The sequence below is a fragment of the Gorilla gorilla genome, chromosome 4 (genome assembly GCF_029281585.2).
Source record: "Gorilla gorilla gorilla isolate KB3781 chromosome 4, NHGRI_mGorGor1-v2.1_pri, whole genome shotgun sequence".
Lineage (NCBI taxonomy): Eukaryota > Metazoa > Chordata > Mammalia > Primates > Hominidae > Gorilla > Gorilla gorilla.
Window position 1 is genome coordinate 27,190,270 of NC_073228.2, and position 19,885 is coordinate 27,210,154.

At 50.4% G+C, this 19,885-nt stretch overlaps 1 protein-coding gene across 1 annotated transcript in view; it reads left to right on the forward strand.

Moving 5' to 3' along the window:
* Nucleotides 1-19,885, forward strand: part of LOC101135518 (pleckstrin homology domain-containing family M member 1-like) — an 82,302-nt gene that overhangs the window by 13,000 nt on the left and 49,417 nt on the right. The window contains 6 exon segments of the mRNA XM_055386822.2: nt 1,024-1,408; nt 11,170-11,440; nt 15,355-15,740; nt 15,742-16,120; nt 16,123-16,272; nt 18,787-18,995. Coding sequence (XP_055242797.2) covers nt 1,024-1,408; nt 11,170-11,440; nt 15,355-15,740; nt 15,742-16,120; nt 16,123-16,272; nt 18,787-18,995 — 1,780 coding nt within the window.

A 19,885-nucleotide genomic window follows, 5' to 3' on the forward strand; every position in this document is an offset into this window, starting at 1 on the left:
GGACCCAGTCCAAGCCGTCAGGGCAGATGCAGGGAGGCTTTGGGGCCTTAGACAGCCTGTGGCCACCTGAACTAGGCTTTGCCCATGACATGCCCCACTGGTTTTATAAGCAGAAGAGATAGCAAACGGGTTTATTTTCAAAATGGAGCTTGGATCCTCAGAAGAAGCTTCAGGAGAGGGAGGAGCAGTTGCTAGTCAGTGCACATTCCAGAGGGCCCAGGGCATGTTTCTGTGCAGTGTGTATGTGTGAGTGTGGTGTGCACGCACGTGTACCAAGGCAGTAACATTTGCTCCCTGTGGCCCCAGGAAGCAGCACGGAGGAGACAGGGAGTGGCAGTCCCACCATGGAGAGTGAGCAGGGGCACATCTCATGTGTACTCATATCCACCCTCACACACCTGGTATACATTGAGCTCCAGCAGCAGTTTCTGGGGATGTGAAGCTTCTCTGTCTCCACATCCAGTCCAGCTCTGAGGGGACCAGCCCTTGCACCTCTCCTTGCTGTCCCAGTGCCTGCACAGGAACAAAGTATGACCTCGCTTAGGAAACCTGCCTAGCCCTCGCTTCTCCTAGTCCCTGCCCCAGGGCACAGAGTCCTGGCATCTCTACTCCCTGTGCTGTGGAGGAGGAGGCTCTGCTGCATACCATGTTTGGGGAAACGATTGCCCACACAACCATGTGTTTGGCTGAGCAAGCTCTCCAGGCCCACAGCTAGCCTGCTCAGAATGCCAGTAAGTCCTCATTTATACCAAGTCCTCTTCCTCTGCTGGGGAGCTTTTTCGCCTGAGATCCCAGGCTCCACAAATCACCTGTCCACGCAGTCTGCCTAAATCCTGCCAGGAAAAAACGTGGTGGGAGTGTCAGAGGAGGACTGTGTGAGGGGGGAGTGCAGTGGATCATTTAGAGGGTGTGGGTTGTTTTAAATCATAAAACAGCAGTTTTGCATTCTTCCCTCTGCCCCAGTTGCCTTGGGCATTATCGCAGACAACCTGTCACACAGGTTTCTTTGTTTAAAACTTCTAGGGTATTGTTGGAATTCAGCAAAGCCCAGGTAAACTCTGTGCCAACCAACGGACTGAGCCAAGAAACGGAGATCCCCACACAACGGGCCTCGCTCTCCCTCCATGGCCTCAACACCAGCACACACCTGCACTGTGAGGCACCTGCAGAGCCCCTTCCTGCCCAGGCAGCCTCTGGAACTCAAGATGGTGTCCACGTGCAGGAGCCGCGTCCCCAGGCGCCCAGCCCCCTGGACTTACAGCAGCCTGTAGAGAGCACCTCAGGCCAGCAGCCTTCTAGTACTGTCAGCGAGACAGCCAGAGAAGTGGGCCAAGGGAATGGCCTGCAGAAGGCCCAGGCTCATGACGGAGCTGGTCTGAAGCTGGTAGTTTCCTCACCCACCAGTCCGGTGAGTGGTGCAAGCCATTCAGGGGGCAGTCTTGGGAAATGTCAGCTGACACAGGGTTTCCCTAGCTAGTGACCCTGAGTGGTCTCTGCCTTCTCCCTGTTAGCCTTCCTCTCCCTGCATAGTGATAGTGTTAATAGCATCATGATGATGGGGCTCATGTTTCTTGGCATGTGAGCTGTAGATATAAGCCCGGCTGTTTCTTGGCATGTGAGCTGTAGATATAAGCCCGGCACTGTGCCGATCACTTCCCGTGTGTATCTCCTGTCATTTTCACGTCACTTTGTGAAGGTCGTTCTCGTCTGACCGGAGTCTCAGCTCTTTAACCACTACCACTCACCAGCATAAGGCCTTGGGCAAGTCACTTCAGCTCTCTGAACCTTCATTTCCTCCTTAGTACTTGTTATTATTAAATTAATATTTTTTGATTTTTGGTTTTTGTTATTTTTTTCAGATGGAGTCTTGCTCTGTTGCCCAGGCTGGAGTGCAGTGGCACAATCTCTGCTCACTGCCACCTTTGCCTCCTGGGTTCAAGCAATTCTCCTGCCTCAGCCTCCTGAGTAGCTGGGATTACAGGTGCCCACCTCCACGTCTGGCTAAGTTTTGTATTTTTAGTAGAGATGGGGTTTCACCATGTTGGCCAGGCTGATCTCGATCTTCTTGCCTGGGCCTCCTGAAGTGCTGGGATTACAGGCATGAGCCGGTGCACTCAGCCTATTAAATTAATATTTTTAGAAAATACTAGGCCTTGAACATACTCACTTTGCAACATGACCCAGGTTTTAGAGCCGTGCTGTCCAATATGGCAGCTACAAGCCACGTGTGGCTGTTGAACACTTAAAATGTGGCAAGTCCAAATGGAGATGTGCCATGTGAAATAACCACTGGATTTCAGTAACTTAGTATGATAAAAGAATAGAAAATCTCTTTTTTATGGATTACAAGTTAAAATGAAAATATTTGGGGGCTGGGCATGGTGGCTCACACCTGTAACCCCAGCGCTTTGGGAGACCAAGAGGGAGGATTGCTTGAGCCCAGGAATTGGAGACCAACCTGGGTAACAAAGTGAGACCCCATCTGTACAAAAAATACAAAAATTAGCTGGGCATGGTGGTGTGTGGCTGTACATATAGCATGAGGCTGTAGTTAATTCTTTTCCATTGTTCTGCAGTATTCCATTGTAAAAATATATCGCAACCTATTATCCATTCTCCTGTTAATGGACATTTGGGTTGTTTCCAGGTTTTGACTATTATGAAGAAAGCTGTAGTGAACATTCTCATACATGCTTTTGGAGAACCTCGGTGCTTATTTCTGTGGGTATATATACCTGGGAATGGAATTGCTAGGTCCTTGGGTGGCTTATGTTTAGCTTTAATAGATACTACCACCAAACAGTTTTCTAAAGTGTTTGTGCTAATTTATACTCATATTGGCAACAAATGAGCATTCTAGTTGCTCTTTATCCTGGCCAATGGTGTTACCAATCTTTTTAATTTTAGCCACTCTGGTAGATGTGTAGTGGTTTTAATTTTCATATCCTTGATGACTAAATGATGATACCTTTTCATTTGCTTATTGGCCAGTCAATCCTCTTTTATAGAATGTCTGTCCAAGTTGTCATTCCGGTCTTAAATTGAGTTGTATGTGTATGTGTTGATTTGTAGGAACTCTTTATATATTATAGATATAAGTCTTTTATTGGACTAAAACTATATTTATCAAGTATCTTTTTCTAGTCTATAGGGCTTGACTTTTAAACCTCCTAATGGTATTTTTATTGAACAGAGGTTCTTTTAATGATGTGCAGTTTATCAGTCTTTTTGTTTATGGTTTGCTTGGTTTTTGTCCCATTTAAGAGATATTCATCTCCCCCAAGGATCTGAAGGTATTTGCCTATATTATCTTCTAGAAGCTTTAGTGATTTATCTTTCACAATTAGGTTTATGATCTTTCTGGGATTAATTTTTGTGTGTGGTGTTAGAAGTCAAACCTCATATTTTTCCATATGGATATCTGATTGGCCTCGCTCTGTTTCTTGAATATGACCATGTAAATCACAAAACTGTCAGTGTGGGTCAGAGTCTTCGAATTTGCTATCCTGAAGATGCTTCAGTACATCCTGAAGATTTACTTCCTGAAAATGAATGCTCTAGGACCCTGAAGGTTGTGACTGTGCACCTGCCAACTCAAGCTGAAGGCCGAAGAGGAAAGCTCTGCAGCCCCTTCCTCAAGCTGGAGGCAGAGTGACGTCTGCTGGGGATGCAGGCTGTGCGCCCCACAGGACTCCAGAGTGGCACTAAGCATGTTGAGTTCACTCCTGCCCATGGTCTAGCTTCTGCTTTGCAGGCTCAGGCATCTTATCTTGCCAGGGCCTCAAAGCTGGTGGGACAGAATAGCATCTTTGCTCACTAAGCTCTGACCCACCGGCCTCCTTGCAGCTCTGTAGTCCAAGCGAACTCCTTCCAACATCAGGCTTCTTTTAAAAAAAATTTTTTTTTTGAGGCAGAGTCTCACTCTGTCACCCAGGCTGAAGTACAGTGGTGCAGTCTCAGCTCACTGAAACCTCTGCCTCCTAAGTTCAACTGATTCTCATGCCTCAGCCTCCCAAGTAGCTGGGATTACAGATGCCTACCACCATGCCCAGCTAATTTTTGTATTTTTACAAAATTATGGGGTTTCACCATGTTGACCAGGCTGGTCTCAAACTCCTGGCCTCAAGTGATCTGCCCACTTTGGCCTCCCAAAGTGCTGGGATTACAGGCATGAGCCACCGTGCCCGGCCCAGCCTCAGGGTTTTACATTTGCTGTTCCTTCTTTCCCGACTCACTTCATTGTTGTCTCAGCCTTCCCTGACCGGACCCCCATAGCTCAAAAGCACCATCCCCAGTGACTCTCTGTCCCATTCATCTGCTTGACTTCGCTTATAACACTCATCACTATGTGCAATTACAGTATATTATCTCTTTGTCTCCTTGTTTATTTTCTGTCTTCCTTACTAGAAGATTAGCTCTATGATACAGAGCACCAGGCCTGTTCACTTCTGTATTGTCAGCACCAAGCACTGTGCCTGGGAGAAAGTAGGCATGGATGAATAGTTCTTGAACTCCCAAGAGACTCTTGAGATGCCAATTCCTAAGTTTATTTTGTTCCCCCATCCTAGCTATAAGGCTGTTTTGAATGGTTCTTTTTCTTGGTATCTCCAGCAAGTACCTGGCCCAGAATCATACAAGATGTGTGAATAAATCATGACCATCCCAATGTCTTTAATATAAAATAACAAAGATAAGTCAAGGGGACTGGAAGGAAGGAGACAAATGTGAAACTTAAGATTATGGACGTTCAGGCGAGGCGTGATAGCTCACGCCTCTAATCCTAGCAATTTGGGAGGCCAAAGTGGGTCATCGAAGTGTACCATCGAGTGGACAGGGTGGTCAGGTTGGTGTGATCATGGCAGGCTCTGCCTCTGTGCCAGCTACAGGGGACTCTGATTGCTGGAAGGTTGCTTAGGGGATGTGACATCTAAGCGCTTGGTGCTGAGTCCGACGTGAGACTCTCGGATCCTGCCCCCGTCCTGTGTCTGTCTCACAGGGAAGTTGTGGATTCATTCACTGCTTATTCAGTAGGTAGTCACCAGGTGCCTCTGAATAGCCTGCCAGCTCATGTGGGCCTGCTGGGCTCCTGGCCTGTGGACAGTGCCAGGCTGTGCCCTGCATGTCTGCCCCTGTGGTCCTCATCTTTCTATACTTCTATCAGTTAGCCACGTGCTTTTTATTTGATGTTATTTTGGGGGAGATGTTGGGGTCACTGTCAAGTTTTATAGTGTAGAGACCCATTCAGTCTTTCTTTTAAAAACATTTATTTTTAATTCATTGAACCCAAAGCACCTACTATAAGCCAAGCACCATGTTAGGTCCTAGGGGTAGAGTGATACAACAGGACAGACAAAGGCCCTTTGGGGACAGACATTAAATTAGACAAATGATTATCCACATCATAATTACACTTGTGCTAAGCACTGGGAAGGAGAGGTGCAGGGAGTAGGGGCCTCTCAAGGGTGACGCATGTCTGGGATCTGGGGGTTGTGAGTTGGTTTCAGTTTAACTCCCAAAAGGCAGTGTGAGTTCTAGGACTTGCTCTTAATCACTGCCCCCATGGACCACCTGCCCATGGTATGTGGTTCCCCTTCCACAGTTATGAGTACAGGCAGTTCCTTTGCCTGGCATAATGAGGACTGGCTGGACAAAGTCTCATCCTTCTGAAAGTGTCCCGGAGACCTTCGTCTCACTCCTCAGCCACTCTCTTCCTGGGGATTCAGTTGTTGTATATGGTGTCATGAGCCCTTTAGTAACGCAAGGTGGCATTTCTCTGTCTTGGGTCCCTGGTGGCAGTTGCAGCTCTGGTATAGATCCTTAGTCGGTGATGGTTTCTCTCCATGTTAAAGGGCAGGGTGCTGGCCAGACATGGACCCTGAGTGAGCAGGTTGTTGGAAGGTGGTGGGAAAAAAAGGAGAGAAGGGGGCCGGGTGCAGTGGCTCACGCCTGTAATCCCAGCACTTTGGGAGGCTGAGGCAGGTGAATCACCTGAAGTCGGGAGTTTGACACCAGCCTGACTAATATGGTGAAACCCCGTCTGTACTAAAAATACAAAAATTAGCCGGGCATGATGGTGTGAGCCTGTTATCCCAGCTACTCAGGAGGCTGAGGCAGGAGAATCACTTGAAACTGGGAGGCAAATGTTGCAGTGAGCCGAGATCACACCACTGTGATCCAGCCTGGGCAACAGAGTAAGACTCCATCTCTAAAAGAAGAAAAGGAGAGAAGAGAGAAACAGTGGTGTTCATGCGTGCACTCTCTCTCACACCCTCTCTCTGCTCCCCACCCGCCTGGGGCCAGGGGCACACAGCCTCAGAGCTCTGTCCAGGCCCATGTGCAGAAGCTCCGAGGAACGTGCATTTCCACTGTTTTTTCCCTGTTGCTTAAGAGAGTAAAAGATGTTCCCTAGTTTCATTTCCTGGCAGCTGTGCTCAGTGGACTGTGTCTGAACATTTCCTAGTAGTCTTTTTCCTCAAAGGAGAGAGAAGTCCTCCCCAGTGAATGTCCATAAACTTTTTTTTGTTTGTTTTGAGACAGACTCTTGCGCTGTTGCCCAGGTGGGAGTGCAATAGCTCCATCCATCTCGGCTCACTGCAACCTCTGCCTCCAAGGCTCCAGCAATTCTTGTGCCTCAGCCTCCCGAGTAGCTGAGATTACAGGCATGCACCACCATGCCCAGCTAATTTTTGTACTTTTAGTAGAGATGGGGTTTCTCCATGTTGGCCAGGCTGGTCTCAAACTTCTGGCCTCAAGCAATTTTCCTGCCTCGGCCTCCCAAAGTGCTGGGATTACAGGCATGATCCATCACGCCCATTCTGAATGTCCATAATCTTAAAATTTACATTTGTCTCCTTCCTTCCAGTCCACTTGACCCACCTTTGTTATTTTATGTTAAAGACATTGGGATGGTCATGATTTATTCCCTCATCTTGTATGACTCGGGCAGGCACTTGCTGGAGATATCAAGAAAACCATTCCAAACAGCCTTATAGATGCTAGAATGAGGGTAAGCACAGAATATTGTGGGATCCCAGTAGGGGCCCTAACCCAGCTAGGGGGTGGGAAGGGGTGGAGGCTGGGGAAGGGTGAGAGAAGCTTCCAGGCAGAGGCGATGGATGTCTCCTGAGCTGAGTCTTCAGGGACGGTGCCCTCTCCCACCAGGCGCTGGAGATCACACAACTTCCCAGGTGTATGTGAGGCTGCCAGGACAGCCACATGGTTGCCAGGGAGCTGTTTCTCCCACCCATTTTCCTCAGGGAGGTCCCCCAGTTCTTGATGACCTAGGCAGGCTTTGCTCAGAATCTAGTGTTGTGGATGGTCCCCAGTGGCTGCCCTGACTGACACATCATCTGTCACTGGCAGGGGGGAAGCACCTGCCAATTCTGAAGGCCCCGTGGAGGAGTCTCTGGGGACCTAGTTCTGTGAGCCACCCCTCAAGTTGCCTGAGTCAGAACTTGCCACCCTTGGCTTGAGGAGTCGTGTAGCATCTGAATGGATCCAACTGTCCAAACCAACCCTTCCCTGTTTACAAAGCAGGGAGTGCAGTCTTGATTCAGGGACTGGAAATAGCGATGTCAGGGTGAGGTTAGTGGCACTTAACAAAACAGTGGGGCTGGTCCCACTGCTTGTGTGACTCATTTCCTCTGTGTACACAGCCACTTAGAGTGGCCCAGCCAGCTTCCTTGCCTCTGCCCTTCCATGTTGAGGCACAGAATGCCAGGGAGGACTTGAAATACTGGAGAAAAGGAACCAGAATCCACTCCCACAAGCCCACTCACCCCAGATGCTCCCCGCAACCCCATCTTCCCCAGCCAGTGAGCAGCTTCAGATTCAAAAGAGAACAACAAAGGGAAGGGGCAGGGCCTGGCTGCCTGGGGTCGCAGGGGCCTGCACAGAAGTGGGCGGCAGAGACAGAGGCGGCCAACGAGGACCCTGAGGCCTGCTCACCAGGACTCCCTCATCTCAAACCCAAAAGCAGGACTGAGAAACCCTACATGCTGGGACAGCTGAATACCCACATGCAAAATAATAACACCCCTTCCTTACACCTTACACAAAAACTAACTCAAAATGGACCAGAAACCTAAATGTAAGAGCTAAAACTATACAGCTCTTGGCAGAAAACACAGAAGTAAATCTTTGTGATACTGACTTAGGCAATGGTTTTTTAAGATGCAACACCAGAAGCACAAAAACAACAACAAAAATAGATAAACTAGACTTTATCAAAACTAACAACTTATGTGCTCCAGAGGGCACACCATCCGGAAAATGAAAAGACACCTCACAGAATGGGAGAAATTATTTGCAAATCATAAATCTGATAAGGGTCTCGTATTCAGAATATATAAAGCACCTTACAACTTGAATTAGTCCCTGGGGCCGCCATAACAAAGTACCATACACAGGGTGGTTTAAAACAACAGACATTGGCTGGGCGCGGTCGCTCATGCCTGCAATCCCAGCACTTTGGGAGGCCGAGGCGGGCGGATCATGAGGTCAGGAGATCGAGACCATCCTGGCTAACATGGTGAAACACTGTCTCTACTAAAAATACAAAACAAAATTAGCCGGGCGTGGTGGCAGGCACCTGTAGTCCCAGCTACTCAGGAGGCTGAGGCAGGAGAATGGCGTGAACCTGGGAAGCGGAGCTTGCAGTGAGCCAGGATTGTGCCACTGCACTCCAGCCTGGGCGACAGAGCAAGACTCTGTCTCAACAACAACAAAACAAAAAACAAAAACAGACATTGCTGGGCAGGTGGCTCATGCCTGTGACCTCAGCACTTTGGGAGGCAAGGGTGGGTGGATCACTTGAGTCCAGGAGTTCAAGACCAGCCTGGCCAACATGGTGAAACCCCATCTCTACTAAAAATATAAAAAATTTGCTGGGCATGCTGGTGCATGCCTGTAGTCTCAGCTATTCAGTGGGGCTAAAGCAGGAGGATTGCTTGAGCCTGGGCAGTCAAGGCTGCAATGAGCCCTGATTGTGCCACTGTACTCCAGTCTGGGCAAAGAGCGAGACCCTGCCACAAAACAAAACAAAATAGGCCAGGCACAGTGGCTCACGCCTGTAATCCCAGCACTTTGGAAGGCTGAGGCAAGTGGGTCACCTGAGGTCAGGAGTTCAAGACCAGCCTGGCCGACAAGGTTTTGTCTCTACTAGAAATACAAAAATTAGCCGGGTATGGTGGCAAGCATCTGTAACCCCAGCTACTCAGGAGGCCGAGGCAGCAGAATTGCTTGAACCTGGGAGGCGGGGGTTGCAGTGAGCTGAGATTGCACCATTGTACTCCAGCCTGGGTGACAGAGTGAGGTTCTGTCTCAAAAACAAAACAAAACTGGTATTTATTCTCTGATCGTTCTGGAGGCTCCTTCTGGAGAATCTAAGGAAGAATCTGTTCCCGCCTTTCTCCTGGGTTTTGGCGTTGCAGGTGCTCGTTTGCATTCCTTGGCTTGTAGACATGTCACTCCGGTCTCCCCTCTGCTGTCACACATGTTCTGCTGTCATACAAGTTCTTCCTCTGTATCTCTGTCTTCACTTGGTGTTCTCCTCTCTTTGTGTATCTTTTCTCCTCCTCTTATAAGGACATCAGTCATACTGGATGAACAGCCCATTCTACTCCAACATGACCTCATCTTAACTAATTACTTCTGCAAAGACTCTATTTCCAAAAAAGGTCACATTCTGAGGTACTGGGGGGTAGGGTTTCAACATGTCCTTTTGTGGGGGGGTCACAATTCAACCCACAACACAACTCAGCAACAAAAAGACAGCCCCATTTTAAGACAGACAATGGATTTGAGTAGATTCCAATGGATTTGGATAGATTTCCCAAGGAGAGAAATTGGAACCCTCGTACATTGCTGGTGGGAATATAAAATGGTGCGGCCACTTTGGAAAACAGCTTGGTAGTTCCTCAAGAAGGGAAACTTAGAGTTACACATGACCCAGCAAGTCTACTCCTAAGTATATACCCAAGACAATGAAACATGTCTACACAAAAACTTGTGTATAAGTGATCATAGCAGCACTATTCATAATTGACAAAAAGTAGAAACAACCCAAATGTCCATCAGCCGAGGAGTGGATAAGCCAAATGTGGTGGATCGAGACAATGGAATATTATTTGGCAATAAAAAGGAATGAACACTTAAACATGCTTATATAACATGGATGCACCTTGAAAACCTTCCACTAAGAGAAAGAAGCCAGGCACAAAAGGTCACGTGTCATATGGTTCCATCTATATGAGATATCCAGAACAGGCAGGTGTGTAGGGACCGAAAGTAGATAAGTAGGTGCCTAGAGCTGAGAGTGGCCAGGGGAAATGGGGATGATGGCTAATGGGTATGGGGTTTCCTTTTTGGGTGAGGAAAATTTGCTAAACTTAGGTGGTGGTGACAATTGCCCAACTCTGACTAAGCCAAAATGTTTGAATTCGACACTTTATTTATTTATTTTTTTAGAGATGGGGTCTCATTCTGTTGCCTAGGCTGCAACCAGGCTGGAGGGCAGTGGCGTGATCACGGCTCACTCCAGCCTTGACCTCCCTGGCTCAAGCGATTCTCCCGCTTCAGCCTCCTCAGTAGCTGAGACTACAGGTGTGTGCCATCACACCCAGCTAGTTATTTTTTTGTAGAGATGGGTTCTCACTGTGTTGCTCAGGTTGGTCTCAAACTCCTGGGCTCAGGTGATCCTCTCACCTCAGCCTCCCAAAGTGCTGGGATTACAGGTGTGAGCCACCATGGCTGGCCGAATTATATACTTTAAGTGGGTTAATTTTATGATATAAGAGCCATATCTAGATAAAGACTTAAAAAAAAAAAAAAAAACTTCAGGCTGGGCACAGTGACTCACACCTGTAATCCCAACACTTTGGGAGGCCGAGGCGGGTGGCTCACCTGAAGTCAGGAGTTCTAGACCAGCCTGGCCAACATGGTGAAACCCCACCTCTACTAAAAATACAAAAATTAGCTGGGCATGGTGGTGGGCGCCTGTAATCCCAGCTACTCGGGAGACTGAGGCAGGAGAATCACTTGAACCCAGGAGTCAGAGGTTGCAGTGAGCCGAGGTTGCGCGATTGCACTCCAGCCTGGGCAACAGAGCGAGACTCCGTCTCAAAACAAAAAAACTTTAAAACAAACAACTGTTGTCTTCTTTCCCAACAGAAAAACAAGAGCTGGATCTCAGAGGATGACTTCTACCGGCCTTCCTGGGAGCAACCCCTGGAGAGTGCTTCAGACCACCCAATAGCTTCTTACAGGGGGACTCCAGAGTCAAGGCCTGGTCTCCACAGGCATTTTTCTCAAGAACCAAGAAAAAACTGCTCCCTGGGGGCATTAGACCAAGCATGTGTACCTTCCCCAGGAAGAAGGCAAGCCCAGGCAGCCCCATCCCAGGGGCATAAGAGCTTCCGGGTGGTACACCGGAGGCAGATGGGTAGGTGACCAGGAGGGTCCCGGGTGGGTCCCATCTGCAGGGACCAGGCCTTTCAGAAGGCAGCTGTGAAGTTCTGTTTTCCATTGCTAAAGGGGTAGTGTGTTCCCACAAGTGTTATAAAACCTCATTCCAGAATGCCATCATAATCATGTTCATTCAGGGAAGCATTTCAGGAAAAGTAGTATATTGTCTCAAAACTGCCTACAGAGGACAAAAATACTGTTTCACCAGTCAAATAGGAAAATATTTTCCTGAAAACTATGCAATTTATGATTATAGAAAACTCTTGATTCCACCTGTAGCTCAGAGCGCATCCGGCCCCATGAAGCCCCAGGTGTTTTAAATGGTCCTTCCAAACTTGTTTACCCTCAGTAGTTGGTTTATGTAACAGCTCTGGGTGGCTTGATCAAATCTGCTATTTGTTTTGTTTGTTTGTTTGTTTTGAGATGGAGTCTCCCTTTGTCGCCCAGGCTGGAGTGCAGTGGCATGATCTCTGCTCACTGCAACCTCAGCCTCCTGGGTTCAAGCAATTCTCCTGTCTCAGCCTCCCAAATAGCTGGGATTACAGGCACCTGCCACCACACCTGGCTAATTTTTGCTTTTTTTTTTTTTTTTTTTTTTTGAGGTGGAGTTTCCCTTTTGTTGCCCAGGCTGGAGTGCAATCATGTGATCTCAGCTCACCACAGCCTCCGCCTCCTGTGTTCAAGCAATTCTGCTTTAGCCACCCGAGTAGTTGGGATTACAGGCATGAGCCACCATGCCTGGCTCATTTTGTATTTTTAGTAGAGATGGGGTTTCTCGAAATTGGTCAGGCTGGTCTCCAACTCCCGACCTCTGGTGATCCACCCGCCTCGGCCTCCTAAAGTGCTGGGATTACAGGCATGAACCACTGCGCCCGGCCAATTTTTACATTTTTAATAAAGATGGTGTTTTGCTATGTTGGCCAGGCTGGAGGATCTGCTATTTGTTTAATGTCCTCCAGTGCTTCTTTTTTTTTTTTTTTTTTTTCTGAGGCAGAGTCTTGCTCTGTCACCCAGGCTGGAGTACAGTGGTATAACCTCAGCTCACTGCAGCCTTTCCCTCCCAGCTCAAGTGCCTCAGTCTCCCCAGGAGCTGGGATTACAGACATGCACTGCCACACCCAGGTGATTCTTGTATTTCCAGTGGACATAGGATTTTGCCATGTTGGCCATGCTGGTCTGAACTCTTGGCCTCATGTGATCCACCCACCTTGGCCTCCCAAAGTGCTGGGATTACAGGTGTGAGCCACCATGCCTGACCTCCCCAGTGCTTTTTACAGCAAGGTCAGCTTGATCTCCACACACTGACATTCCAGAAAGCCTTAAATAACCATAACCAAATTTTTCAGTAACCCTCATGATGGGCTTCCTCTTCAAAACAAACAAAAAAAGTACGCTCTAGAATTGGTCTCTTTCTCTCCTCATTTTCTGTTTGCAGTGACCCAGCAGAGAATCCGGCCCAGCTCAGGGGGCCTTGCTGTGGGTAGCCCTGGCATGGGTTGTGTGGGTAGAGCCCGGTCTCCGGGCTGGCTTCTGTTAGGTTTGTCTGTCGGCCCGTGTGATGGCTGTGGTCTCTAACCTGCCAGCGAAGTTGTGCTTCAGGTCTAGGCCATCAGGTTTCTTGAGGGACAGGGAACCCCTATAGAATAGTGTGAAATCTCCAAGGCTATTCCAGGCTGGCGGAGAGAGAATTGTGTGTCCTTTGGACACCCTGGTTGTTGTCACACCCCAGGCAGCAGGGAGCTTTGGGCAACATGTGATACATAGGCACTCACCTGCTCATTCATTCAGCAAATATTATTGAGGCTCTGTGATGTGCCAGGCACTGTTCTAAGTGCTGGGGACATAGCAGGCAGCAAAGCAGTGTCCCTGTCTTCATGGGATTTAGATTCTAGTAGAGGAGACGGGAAATAAAATTAACAAGTAAGCATAGTGTGTGGTCAGGTGGTAATAAGTGCTATGGAGGACAGTAAATCTCTGCCTGTCTACAGAGGTAGAGAGTGGACCACTGCATATAGGATGGCCAGAAAAGCCCTCACCAATAAGGGGATGTTTGAGGAGATGCGAGGGGAGAGAGGGAAGGAGTCATGAGGCAATGTACGTGTTTCAACAAGGAGAACAAATGCAAAGACCCTGTGCTGGGGCTGCGCTTGACACATCCAGGGACAGTGGAGACCAGAGTGGCAGGAGAGAGGAGATGGGGGTGTGGCAGTGAGCGATGAGGTCAATCTGATGAGGCCTGTGGGCCACTGAAAGCACTTTGGCTTCAGCTAAGGGAGATGGCAGCCACTGTGGAGTTTTGGGGCAGGGGGACATGCTCTGACTTCCCTTTAAATGGGTCATCATGGCTCCTACGTTGAGGGACTACAGGGGAGAAGGGGAGAAAGACCAGTTAGGAGGTTGTCATCACAAGCCAGGCCAGAGATGACAGTGGGTGGGGTGCGGCTGGGGAGAGGCGGGGATTCCGGATGTGTGGAAGGCAGAGCCAATGGGATTTGCTGATGTAGGCTGCGAAAGAAAGAAAGAAAACCTGGGGTAACACCAAGATTTTTAGCCCAAGCATCTGGAAGGATGAATTTTGCTATTTGGTGAGATGAGGACCATTCAGGAGGAAGCAGGCTGGCAGCAGGAATTCATCCTGGACATGTCAGCTGAGATCCTAGTGGACATGTATGGCACAGGTGGATATATGAATGTGGATTTCAAGAACAAGGTCCAGGCTGGCGATAAAAATTGGGAGCTAAAGCCTGAGAGCAGGTAGAGTGGTGAGAAAGTGGCATCTACAGAGAGGAGACAAGGACCCAGGACTGACATCTGGGCACTCTAACGTGAGAGGCCACAGGGAGGACCGAGCCAGAGAGATAGAAGGGTGGGGGCGAGGGCTGAGGGGTGGCCTTGGGGGTTGGCAACGAGGAGGGCATTGACCATCTCAGAAGCAGTGTCAGTAGAATGAGGGGACAGAAGCCTACTTGGAGCAGGTTTGAGAAGGAATGGGAGCAGGGAAACTAGAGACCAAGAGGTTTTTTGTTTTGTTTGAGACGGAGTCTCACTCCTCTGTCACCCAGGCTGAAGTGCAGTGGAGTGACCTCAGCTCACTGCAATCCCCTGCCTCCCCAGTTCAAGCCATTCTCCTGCCTCAGCCTCCCTAGTAGCTGGGATTACAGGTGCTCACCACACCTGGCTAATTTTTGTGTTTTTAGTAGAGATGGGGTTTCACCGTGTTGACCAAGCTGGTCTCAAACTCCTGACCTCAAGTGATCCACCCACCTCAGCCTCCTGAAGTGCTGGGATTACAGGCGTGACCACCGCTTCTGGCCAAGATGAACAGTTTTGATGCCTCTTCAAACAGGTTTTCTGTAAAGGGGCCTGAGAAACATGGTGGTCATTAGGGAAGTGTGTGGAGACGAGAGGTGTTTCTAAAGATGGGAGAAATGACAGCATGCATGTGTGCCGTTGGGAGTCACCCCATAGAGAAGGAAGAAAGCAGCGACAGAGGAGAGAAGGACTGCTCCTTGTCCTTGAGTAGTTGGCCAAGGGAGAGACCTCCTGCACAAATGGAGGGTTTGGCCTCACGCAGAAAGAAGCGCACTTGGTTCATCCCTGGCAACAGGAGGGAAGGCGTGGGTGTAGGGAACAGGGTATGTGGAGGTGATCTTTTGGGTGCTCTTATTTTCTCAGTGAAATACAGGACGCAAGAGCAGCAGTGGATGGTGAGAATGGGGATGTTCCCATCCAGCTTTCAGGGTCCCATGTGATAGTGCCCCGTGGCTGGCCTGTGTTCTGGGGACAGTCACTGGCCACACGCACTACAGGGCATCAGGCAGCAGAGGCTGCCTTGGGCAGGACAGAGACAGGCCCGCCAACTAATGTGCCCCTTTTTGCCTCTGCCTCCAGGACTGTCCAACCCATTCCAGGGTCTCATGAAGCTGGGCACCGTGGAGCGGCAGGGGGCAATGGGCATCTGGAAGGAGCTCTTCTGCGAGCTCTCCCCGCTGGAGTTCCGCCTCTACCTGAGCAACGAGGAGCACACCCATGTGGAGAACTGCTCCCTGCTTCGCTGTGAGTCTGTGGGGCCAGCCCATAGTGACGGGCGCTTTGAGCTGGTCTTCTCTGGCAAGAAGCTGGCCCTGCGCACCTCCTCCCAGGACGAAGCTGAGGACTGGCTGGACCGGGTGCGGGAGGCCCTGCAGAAGGTCCGGCCTCAGCAGGAGGATGAGTGGGTGAACGTGCAGTACCCAGACCAGCCTGAGGAACCCCCCGAGGCACCCCAGGGCTGCCTCCTCTCCCTCAGACCTGCTCTCGGAGCCCGCGGCCCTCCAGGGCACACAGTTTGACTGGTCGTCCGCCCAGGTTCCAGAGCTAGATGCCATCAAGGAGTCCCTGCTGTACTTGTACATGGACAGGACCTGGATGCCCTATATATTTTCTCTGTCCTTGGAGGCTCTGAAATGTTTCCGCATCAGGAACAATGAGAAGATGCTGAGTGACAGCCACGGCGTGGAGACCATCCGGGACATCCTGCCAGACACCAGCCTTGGGGGCCCATCCTTCTTCAAAATCATCACAGCCAAGGCTGTCCTGAAGCTGCAGGCCGGAAACGCCGAGGAAGCCGCCGTGTGGAGGGATCTGGTCCGCAAAGTCCTGGCATCCTACTTGGAGACGGCGAGGAGGCGGTGACCCTGGGCGGGAGCCTGGATGAAAACTGTCAGGAGGTGCTGAAATTTGCCACCCGGGAGAATGGCTTCCTGCTGCAGTACCTGGTGGCCATCCCCATGGAGAAAGGCCTTGACTCCCAAGGCTGCTTCTGCGCAGGTGCCAACTTGCTCTGCTGCCACCCCCAGCCTGCCAGCCTCACTCCGCCTCCTGCTGGTTCCTGATTTAGGCTCCCCACCCTTCTGCCTCCCTGCAAATGCCCCCATCCTTCCCCTAGGGATGAGGCCACAGATCAGGCTTGCCCTACAGCTTCTGCTCCTCCCCAGCCCCAGCTGGGGCCAGTGCCCTGCTCATAGGCAGTGGGCCCTGCTCACCCGTCCCTCTCCTGCCACCTCCCACTGATGGGCGGCAGGCTGGCTAGTCACTGCACTGCTCAGGGAGTCCCAGCCTGCTTCATTTTCTTCTTGCTCTACTGTCCTGTTCTTTCAGAGCAGGGGCATGGTTTCCTTCCAAATATTTCTGCTGCTTTTTTAAGTGTACACCCTTTTTTTTAATTACAAAAATGGGCTCGTGCTATTCAGTGCTGTCCAATAGAACTTTCTGTGATGATGAAAATGTCCTAGATCTGTGTGTCCAGTGCCATAGCTGCGAGCCATGTAGTGCTACCAGGTGCTTAAAGTGTGACTAGTGTGGTTAAGCAACTGAATTTTCCATTTAAATTCATACATTTAAAGGGGACACACGGGGCTCTTGGCTGCTGTGTTGAATGCTGGATATATTGTTCCACAACTTGGTTTTTTCCTACACTGTGGATGTTATTCCAAGTCAGTACATCTGCTATGTCTTCCTCATCATCAAATCTAATACTTCTGTGCTGGGCACTGGGCCAGCTGCTTTATTTGGATTATCTCATTTAAGTCTCATAACAACCCTGTAGAGATAGGCGCTACTATTATCATCTCTGTTGATAGGGGAGGAAACTGAAGCACAGAGCTGGTAAGTACCTGGTTGGTGTCTGCTACTGAGCTCACACAGCTAGTAAGTGGCAGAGGCAGAATTTTCCTTTTTTGTTTGTTTTAGTAGAGATGGGGTCTCCCCCTGTTGCTCAAGCTAGTCTTGAACTCCTAGGCTCAAGTGATCCTCCTGCTTCAGCCTCCCAAAGTGCTGGGATTACAGATATCAGCAACCGTGCCTGGCCAGAGGCAGAAATGGGACCCTGACAGTCAGGCCCCAGAGCCTTTGCTCATAGGCAGGACCCTAGAGGGCATCCCTCTAGGGTCTTATTCAAGGTTGAGTGACATCCCCCTGCCCATGTTCCATTGTTAGCTCCTCCTGCTCCCCCCACCATCCAGGGGCAGATGGCATCCCATCACCATGGGACCCTTAGGTGACCTGTGAGGGGGTTGTCCTGCTGCAGAAGGCCAGAGCAAGAAGCTGAGCCTTGGTTTGGGAGCTGTCCTGTTGGCACAGACTGGAGGGAAGCCTGTTTCAAGCGTCTGAAAGGAAGCAGTCTGCGGTTGGCCCTGGGAGGATGGGAGAAGCTAGGCAGAACAGAGCTTCCTGCAGAAAACACCTGCAAGCCTCGCTTGACCTCTCCCCCGCCTGCCCCAGCACTCACACTTTGCTCTTCAGCCTGTGGAGGCCAGGCTCTGAGGGGGCCAGGACTCCAGGGCTTGCAAGAAAGGATTCCTTGCCTGTGGGTGTGAATGCTGCGGGGGCAACTCTCACCATGGCTGCCACCCACCAGCGGGTGGGACTGTGCCACCGGGGAGTTTGGGTTTCCTTTCTACCCAGCAGGCATGGCTCAGTGGCAGACACCAACCACTGGCATCTGGGTTGTATTCCATAATTTGCAGGGTACTTGCAGAACCTTGTCTCATTTAAGCTTTGTAATAACCCCACAAAATAGCTGGTAGTAGCTGAATTTTACAGTCACTGAAATGGAACCTTGAAGAAATCAGGTGAAGGTCAGGGTGAGGCAGCTGGTGAGGAGCAGAGCCCGCCCTCTGGTCCCAAGGCCCAGGGACCCTTCTGCCTGCCCCTGGAGGAGTTAGGGCACATGTTCAGGGTTTGAGTCAGGGCCTCTGCTTTTTGCCCAGGGCACATCCCACTCCCATTCCCACTGGCCCCGGCTGTGGAGACACCTCCAACCAAGGGGGCTGAAGCCAGCCCTGCCCCACAGTCCTGAGGCATCAGATACTGTGCATGCTCCCCTGCCCCCTGCTGGCTACCCATCCGCTCCCTGTTGCCAGCCCCGACCCCGGTCCCTGTCCCCCAGCTACTTCGCTGCTTGCCACAGCCGCTACTCTGCTGCTTCCATTATGGGGCCCGAGTGGAGGGGTGGACCTAGAGGAGGCTGGCATTGCCAAGCCAGCAGTGGGGACACCGGACACAGGCAGCAAGGGGTAGTGGAGCAGAACTCAGGCTCTGGAACCAGCAAAACCCAGATCTGAATGCCAGCCATGCCACTTCATCACTATGTGACCAGACAGATTTCCTAACCTCTCTGAGCATCCATTTCTTCAGCTGTAAAATAATGATAGTTCTTACAGTGTGTTGTTGTAAAGATTAATTAGTAGGGGAGTTCTGAGTGGTGGAAATACGAGTGGTGGTTATTCTTGTGTTTGTGCCTACCTTAAAAAAAAATCAACCAGCAGATCCTTTCCACCACAGCAGCTCCCAAGTTACTAGGAGCTGACTCTGGCCACACCACTCACTCTCCACCCATCTCCCCGGGCTGCTCCCGGCAGATTGGCTTCTCCTTTGTACGACCCAAGCTCTGTGCCTTCTCTGGCCTCTATTACTGTGACATCTGCCACCAAGACGATGCCTCAGTGATTCCGGCCAGGATCATCCACAACTGGGACCTCACCAAGCGCCCGGTAAGTCTCGAGCCCAGCAGCCCAGCTGCTGAGGGGCAGAGGGGTGTTCACTCCTCTTTGCTGCTGCTGTTCATCTGTTTAGAGGAGTTTGGCTCCTCTAAACAAGGGAAGCCAGGGTCACTGGTTCAGGCACTGTGACGTTGGGGAGCTAACCAAGAGAAAAGCTTGGTGCCTGTCCACAGCCCTGGGCAGGGCTCTATCGGTGGCTGTCTTGGTCCCCAGGAGGAAAGAGTTTGAGGATGGTTTCCTGCAGCTACAAACATAACTGCTTAAGGCACCAGCAGATAAATGATAGATAGAAAGATAGATAAAATAGATTTGATAGATTAGATAGATAGATGGATGGTGGATGGTCAGGTAGGTAGGTGGATGAGCAGGTGGCTAGGTGGATGGTTAGGTGGCTGGGCAGGTAGGTAGGTGGATGAGCAGGTGGCTAGGTGGATGGTTAGGTGGCTGGGCAGGTAGGTAGGTGGATGAGCAGGTGGCTAGGTGGATGGTTAGGTGGCTGGGCAGGTAGGTAGGTGGATGAGCAGGTGGCTAGGTGGATGGTTAGGTGGATGGATAGGTAGGTAGGTGAATGAGCAGGTGGCTAGGTGGATGGGCAGGTAGGTAGGTGGCTGAGCAGGTGGCTAGGTGGATGGTTAGGTGGATGGGTAGGTAGGTAGGTGAATGAGCAGGCGGCTAGGTGGATGGGCAGGTAGGTAGGTGGGTGAGCAGGTGGCTAGGTGGATGGTTAGGTGGATGGGTAGGTAGGTAGGTGAATGAGCAGGTGGCTAGGTGGATGGGTTGGTGGATGGATGGATGGGTATGTGGTTGGGTAGATTGGTGAATGGGTGGATAGGTAGGTAGATGGGTGCCTAAATAGGCATATGGGTAAATGGTTAGGTGGA